Here is an 8102-nt window from a genome sequence, read left to right on the forward strand (position 1 = left end):
GTGCTTGCCTGGCAAGTGCAAGGGCCTGAGTTCAATCCCTGGTTCTGCAAAGAAAAAATAAAAAAAAAGAATGGTATTTATTTAGGAACTTTTAAATTGGTATATTTTGCAATATGGATGGCCAGTTTCATTTTGGGTAATTGATATATATGCGTGTCACATATTGACCATTTTGCTACCTTTTCTACCATTGTTGTCCCTCTTTTCTCCATATTGTTTGTCTTCATCTCCAAAATGTCAGGCTTTCCTTTTGTAATTGCCTTGATGTTATTCCCTAATTTATATTTTTTTGTTTCTCTTATAAGAGAAAGCATGTGACATTTCACATTCGGTGTCTGACTTTACTTCACGTTTATGATGAAGGTCTGTCCACCAATTTCTTTGTGCAAATGACATGATTATAATTCATTTTGTACCTAATTAGGTAGCATTTTTTTCTTCTTCTTCTTTCAGTGAAGATGACTAGTACTGAGTTACATCTCCAACTTTTCCTGATTTTAGGAGATTCTCATTGATGATAAAGTTGCTTATGCTGATTTTCAACTTGCCACCCTGCTGAATCAGCTTAGCAGAGTGCTAGGATTGTATCACCATGCCAAGTCTATAAAATTTTTTCTTTATTCAGTCATCCAAAAATGGAAATCTAGGGGGCCTGCCCCTGTTCAGTTCTTTAAGTGGCTGCTTCAACAAAGCAGTCAGGCTCAGGTTGCTGTGGTTTGATCCCCACAACTCAAGCCAGCCAAACCTGCCCTGAAGGCATTCGGAGAAAAAAAAAAATGGAAATCTGTATTGATTCCATGGCTTAGCTGTAACAGATTGTTCTGCTTTGTGTATTCATATGCTATATCAGTATAATATGAAAATTTTAGCTTTTCTGAAACTATACCCAGGAGAGGTATTCTTGGATCAAATAGAAATTCTATTTTTACTTTGGGAGAAGTCTTTATACTGATTATAGTACTGACTATAATTAACATTCCTACTAAAAATGTTGAATTTTAAAACATGAGTGGACTCAATTCTCTGGAGTTTTACAGCACTAGCATCCATTTGTGCTTTCAATACTGCTTCAAGATTTCTAATCTTTTTAAAAATCAAAAAATTTTTCACTTATTTATTTGGTACAGGGTCTTGATACACAACTCAGACTTGCAGTGATCCTCCTGCGTCAGCCTCCCCAGTGCTAGGAAGAGAGGTGTGCACCATTGTGCCCAGTTTCTGTGGCCAGCACAGTGCACGTGAAGCTCCAAGGCTAGCACGGCATGCCTTACCTTGAACATAAGTCCTTGTGCTTGCCATGCAGGCACCTAAAGCACAGGGCTATCTTCCCTGCCCCCAAGTTTCTAATCTTTTAGATAATAAATTTTTATATACATATAATAGTTACACATAATATATTAATAGATATGGTGAAGAAGTGTTTCTGTCAAAACTAAAAATTTATTTTTTCACGCATACCTGTACAAAATACCTGAATGAAACTTCACACATTTTCATGGAGGTAATCATAAAAGTTTTGCACCTATATGTCAGATAGTGTCACTTGTATGTTATCAGTATGGTTCACATATTCGAATATTTCTGTATTCAGTTTTCAGATTATACATACTAAAACTGAATACATCATTGGAGAGTATTTGTGAGATTAATTAAATTTGAACAGGGCCACATTTCCCTGGTTCTGATATTTGTGCTTATGTATTGACTTGTTTAAAAAAATTCTTTATATATGCTTTTTTATTTTTTAGAGAGAGTACAAAATATATCAGAAAGCTTACTAATGATACATAATTTCTTTTTTTTTTAAATTTTATTTATTTATGTGTGTGTGTGTGTGTGGCCAGCTCAGCCCACCAGGGGGCGGGGCTGGCTGGCATGTGGTGCTGGGGGATTGAACCGCGGTCCCTGTGCTTTTTTGCTAAGCTTGTTCTAAGTAGGTGCTTTAGACCACTAAGCCATCTCACCAGCCCCCCCCTTTTTTTTTTAAATTTTACATAATTTCACTTAACAAAATAATATGAACTTTACAATATTTGTCTTAATGCATGGTTTTGTCTTCTAACTAGTTATTCATATTACCAGATATATGCATGCAAAATTGGAAGAAAAGAAAAATATGTAAGAAATTAAAAAGAGAAAATTACAAACAATTGAAAAAAAGAGACAAAACATATTAAGCTTGAACTGCTGCTTTCCACAGACCAGCCGAAATCCACACTACGGTTGTCCAAACCATCTGGCTTACATACAGAGATAAATCTCTTTCTCTACTCCCTCTCCTGTCCTTCTCTTCAACTCAGTAATTCCTTCCTTTTGAATAGGTTCATTCCCTTTTCCCAGCATCTACTGTATACATCAGATTTTACTTTCTTTTTCAGGTTCTCACTAAGGAGACAATACAGTGTTGGCACATGCAGGTCACATTTATTTCACTTTGGAGATTGGCCTCTAATTGCATCCATTGACCAATAAAACCCTCAAATTTATCCTATTTTGTAGCTGAATAATACTCCATGCTAAATCCCTGGCACCACATGCAATGTTGGCCACCAAGATGAAGCACAGTGGCACACATGTGTAATCTCAGTGCTGGGGAGGCTGAAAATGGGACGATCAATGCTGGAAGAGCTGTGGGGATAAAGGCACCCTTCTCCACTGTTGGTGCCAGTGCAGACTGGCACAATCACTATAGAAATCAGTGTGAAGCTTCCTTAAAAAGCTAGGATTGGAGGTTCCATGTAACCCAGCTGTTTCCCTCCTGGGTATTGTTCGAGAAGAACTGAAAACCTCCTACCACAGCAATATATGTGCACTGACTTTTGAGGAAAAGTTCTTTTCTGAGGACAAATTACCTTTGACTTCTCCAGTCATTTTTGTACTTTTCTTCAACTTCCTGATTACCACAGGCTCTACCTGAATGGTGGACATAGAAATATAAGGAGACACTATATTATTGCATGAAAATGAATAGATTCCAGGGCAGGCACGCAGCTCACTGGCACAGCGCCTGCCTGGCAAGTGCAAGGTCCTGAGTTAAAAAAAAAAAAAAAAAAAAAAGATCCCAGTTAGATTCATGGTATTCATGGTTATTCAATGTAACCAGGCCTGAGATATTCTTCAAAAATGTTTTAACCTTCTATTTAATGAAAGTGCACTGATGACCAACAATGTTCTCAGACTATCTCAATGAGACAGTGGTGTCATCCTTACCTACAGCAGCCACGTTTCTAAATGTTTCTCTCATCACATCTCTGTAGAGCTTCTTCTGGGATGGATCCAGCAAAGCCCACTCCTCCAAGGTGAAGTTCACAGCCACATCCTCAAAGGTCACTGCCTCCTAAATGAGCACACATGCTTCTTAAAGAAAGGTTGGGACTCACAGCCTGGGATCTTTCAATTTCTCTCATAACAATTTGAAGTGAAAGACAGGTGTGGTGGTGTATGTCTGTAATCCCAGCACTCAGGAGGCTGGGGCAGGAGGACTGCCATGAGTTTAAGACTTGTGCAGACCACAAAGTGAGTTCAAGGCCAGCCTGAGCTGTATAGTGAGTCTCAAAAAAATAAAGCAAACCAAAAGCAGTATGGTTGCTGAATCCTGCAAAGATTGACTCTGTGTCTTGGTCATCAAATCCATACATATGCATACTTTTTCAGGCAGTAATTCCTTATTTTTATTTATTTTTTGGTACCAGGAATTGAAGTCAGGCTCTTGTGCTTGCCAAGCAGGTGCTAGGCCCCTGAGCTATCTCCTTCAGAGATATTTTGATGCTAGGTTGTCACTCATTGTTAAAGCAACTGCAGAATAGGAGCCCTGGTTCTTCTGCTGGGTCACAGGCAAGGGCACCTGAGCACCACCTGTAATGCAGAGCTCTTAGGGGAGGCCATCAAGATCACCATCCACACAACACTGGAAAAGACAATTATCTAACACAGTTTGATAGATCATGGGGATATCCATTTTCCAATTTAATTATTTATTTTTTTTTAAATATTTATTTATTTTTATTTATTACATTTTATTTATTGTGTGTGTAGCCAGCTCAGCCCACCAGGGGGCGGGGCGGGCTGGCATGTGGTGCTGGAGGATTGAACCGCGGTCCTTGTGCTTTGCCAAGCTTGTTTCAAGTAGGTGCTTTAGACCACTGAGCCATCTCTCCAGCCCAATTTAATTATTTATGACATTGAAACTTCTGAATATTCCCAGGATATAGAATAACCCTCAAATTTGCAACTTGGAGGTCATATTCTCAATCATTCACAGACTTTTCTTGGAAACTAAGTAATGCATGTTTGTGGGAAACTGCAATTTTGCAAATATCCTTCATAATTGTTTTTCTGGTGGAAGGTTTATGAGTAGCCAATCCAAGCACATTATTCAGCTCTTATTGTTGGTGACCGGCTGCTGCCCTGTAAACCATCTTCAGCAGATGCCCCAGCATTCCAGCATCTTGACAGCATGCTGTACTGAGTGTAGCTGTCTCCAGTGCTTTTAGTTTTACTCTTTTTAAAGTGTTAAGCATTTTTTTTTTTTTTTTGCAGAGCCAGGGATTGAACTCAGGCCTTACACTTACCAGGGAAGCGCTTATTCTATGGAGTCATCTCCCCGGTCCCTTTTTAAAGTGTTAAGATTATGCCCCACACCTCTAAAGCTTTAAATTACATAAATGTGGGAGACATTGCATATTGAGGGTTTAAACTATAAAAAGTCATTTATAAGCATTTTTCTGGCCATCTCTGAAGTCCATGGCTTTTCATAATACATACTTCCTCTAAGAATATAACTCTTTGGAATTTCTGGGGTCTACTATATTTACATTATTATTATTGCTAAATCTCGCCAAGAATTTTGAAAATAAAATGTATTGCAAATAGTAAAACACTAATTTACCATTAAGAAAGTACAGGGGCCATAGATATAGCTTAGTGGCATAAGCACCTGGCAAACACAAGGTCCCAAGTCCAATCCTCGTACCACATAGAAAAAAAAAAAGCACAAATTCTATTTATATCAACTTGGGCCTCATACTGAGTTCAAAGCCAGCCTGAATTATATAATGAGACTCTAGTCTCAAAGAAAAACAACAAAATTACTTCTAAAGTTTTCTTAGCTTGGTCAGATATATTCTTATGCCATTACATGTTTAGCTAGGATAACAGCAATCTTATGATTAAATCATGAAAATAAATTCGTAAGTCCTTAAGGTAACTTAAATTTTATACAATACACTTGATACAAAAGCAGCCAAAGGGAAGCTGGTTAGGGATGAAGCTTGCTTCATTGCACTTTACAAAAGAATCCACACTGAGAAGGCTGGGATTTCATGCTCCTGAAGTTATACACAGTGCACAGTGTCCAAGCAGCCCAGAGCAGCTCAGTCACAGGTGGTGAGAAGGAAATCTGAAGTGACCTTCGCAGGGTGAAATTTCATGTCCTCAGTTCAAACTGTGAGCAGAAACAAATACAACTTCCCACAGCCGGTTGAAGTTTGACCTTGGTATTTTCTCAGTAGTGATCTTGGATTCTAGTGTGCATTGCCTGCTGAGCACTGAGCAGTTCTCCCACAGAAATCATGGGCCCGGGGCCTGTGCTCAGCTCTTTAAGTGGCTGCTTCCACAAAGCTGTCAGGCTCAGGTTGCTGTGGTTCGATCCCCACAACTCCAGCCAGCCAAACCTGCCCTGAAGGCATTCGGACCAGCCAAAAGAAAAATCCATGGGCCCCAGGTCAGTGTACTACCCAGAGAGACCAACACTGACGCGTTCGGAGTGCACCTGTAGCACACTGCTTCAAGTAAAGATTGTTGTGCAGAGCATGTGGCGCTTGCTCATCACTGCAGCTATCAAATGCTGGCACACTGCTTCATTACCAGAAATATATAACACCTCAGAGGCTTAGGATGAACAGGACAGTTATTTCTACAACTTGAAAAATTATGATAGTTTAGGTTCTCTCTGCGATTAAAAAAATTCTACAATACATGTACTTAACTTAAAATGCACAGACACTTATCTAGGGGAATAAAGTTCAAAGGTACCTCTTCAGAATGGCATCACAGTAGGAAAAATTACAACATTTAAAAAAATGTATTTGGTTGTTACAGGGTCTCACTGTGCAGCTCAGACTCAATGATTCTCCTGTTCTCAGCCTCCTCAGCGCTGGGATTACAGGCCTGCGCTACTACACCTGGACTCTGTGGCTGGCTCAGCCCACCCTGAGGGTGGGCTGGAGAGGCATATGGTGCTGGGCATTGAAATGCGGTCCCTATGCTTGACTAAGTTTGCCTGAGCAGGTGACTTAGTCCACCTAAGCTATCTTGCCGGCCCAAGTTACACGTTTGACATAAAAATAATTGGTGTTAATCTATCTCAAGCTAGCTATTTCCCTCTTGGGTACTGTTCCAGAAGAACTGAAAACCTCATACCACAGTGTATGTGTGCACCCATGTTTATAGCAGCACAATTTGTCATAGCTAAATCCCAAAAACAACCGAGATGCCATCAATTGAAGCATGGATAAAGAAGATATGGTATTTTTACACAATGGAGTATTATTCAGCTATAAAACACGATAAATTTGAGTCTTCTGTCAGCAAATGGATACAACTAGAGAGCATACTCTTTTTTTTTTTTTTTTTTTCTCTGAACCAGGGATCAAACTCAGAACCTTGTGCTTGCCAGGCAGGCACTTTTGCCACTGAGCTATATCCCTCGTCCAAGAGAGCATACTCTTAAGTGGTATATATCAGACACACATATGCAAACACTTGTCTTCTTAGTCTGAGAACCTGAAGAAGAAAAATGGAATCTGAAGGGTACAATAGATACTGGGAAAAGAGAATGAACTTATTCAAAAGGAAAGAATTACTGAGTTGAGGAAAAGAACAGGAGAGGGAGTGGAGAAAGATTTATCTATGTATGTAAGCCGGGTGGTTAGAATAACTGTACTGTGCAGTTCTGCTGGTCTGTGGAAAGGAGCAGATAATACTTTGTTCTGTGTCCTTTTTCAATTGGTTGTACTTTTTTCTCCTTAATTTCTTATACATTCCTTTTTTTTCCTTCTTCCAATTTGATATGTGTATATCCAGTAATACGAATTACTGTTTGGAAGACCACACTGTGTATTACAACAAATACTGTGAAATTCATATTATCTTGTTAAGTGAAATTCTGTACCACTTGTAATTTTTCTCTTTTAATTTTAATTTGTATTCTTTACAAAATAAAAGATAATTGATGATGTTTAATTCAACAAAGCACTACGATCACGGCATATAGTCTTGCTCACCTGTAATCCTATCACTCTGGGAGGCGGGGGAAAGAGGACAACTGCTTTCAGCTCAGGGTAGTGAGACACAATATCAAAATTCAAAATACAGACAACTAAAACCATAAAGGGCCCAGATGGTTCCCCAGAGTAAAGTTCATGGGACAAATCTTTACTATCACAACAAAACAAAACAAAACCCACAATCATTTCTATTCCTGTGTAACATTCTCCTCATTAAACTTACATAATATTGCCTAACTAATTTCTTTCTTCTTTTAAATGTATTTAGTACAAGGTCTACAGGGTCTCACTACACAGCTCAGACTCATAGTGATCCTCCTGTTTTCAGCCTCCCACGCCTGTACTGGGATTACAGGCGTGCACCACCACGCCCAGTCTCAGTTGTCAATCTCAGAGCATCCTGGGGGCAGGGCCAGCATGGCACACAGGGGATGGAATCCCAGTCCCTGCACCTATTGGAGCAGGCATTTTAGTCCACTGAGCTATCTCGCCAGCCCTACTAACCAATTTCTAAGCTATCAGCAGACAGACAGGGCCAGGTAGATGGCTCAGTGGAATAAGTGCTTCCCTGACAAGCACAAGGGCCTGAGTTCAATCCCTGGTTCCAAAAGAAAAAAAAAAAAAAAAAAAAAAAAGCAAAAAAACAACCAGAGAGACAATTTCCAACTAGGGCTCAAAAATGATTAGGAACACCATTTTGTTCCTTATCATCGATATCCTTGTAGACCCACACCTGGTGCTTTCCATCAGCTACAATTTTGCTTTTATTCATTATTCATTCCTATTTCATTCAGCATTTAAGACAGGGTCACACTG

At 39.4% G+C, this 8102-nt stretch overlaps 1 protein-coding gene across 1 annotated transcript in view; it reads right to left on the minus strand.

The window, feature by feature from the left end:
• Positions 1-7388, minus strand: part of LOC101568621 (zinc finger protein 431-like) — a gene marked incomplete at its 3' end in the record, with an annotated part of 10579 nt that extends 3191 nt beyond the window's left edge. The window contains exons 1-3 of the mRNA XM_023709525.1: positions 7284-7388; positions 3211-3337; positions 2853-2913 (exon numbers count right to left, since the gene is read on the minus strand). Of these exons, the coding sequence (XP_023565293.1) occupies positions 2853-2913; positions 3211-3337; positions 7284-7388 (293 nt within the window). The remainder of the gene's footprint in view (positions 1-2852; positions 2914-3210; positions 3338-7283) is intronic.
• Positions 7389-8102: the final 714 nt, after the last annotated feature.

This window comes from Octodon degus, unplaced genomic scaffold (assembly GCF_000260255.1).
Source record: "Octodon degus isolate 3935 unplaced genomic scaffold, OctDeg1.0 scaffold00012, whole genome shotgun sequence".
In the NCBI taxonomy this organism is placed as follows: Eukaryota; Metazoa; Chordata; class Mammalia; order Rodentia; family Octodontidae; genus Octodon; species Octodon degus.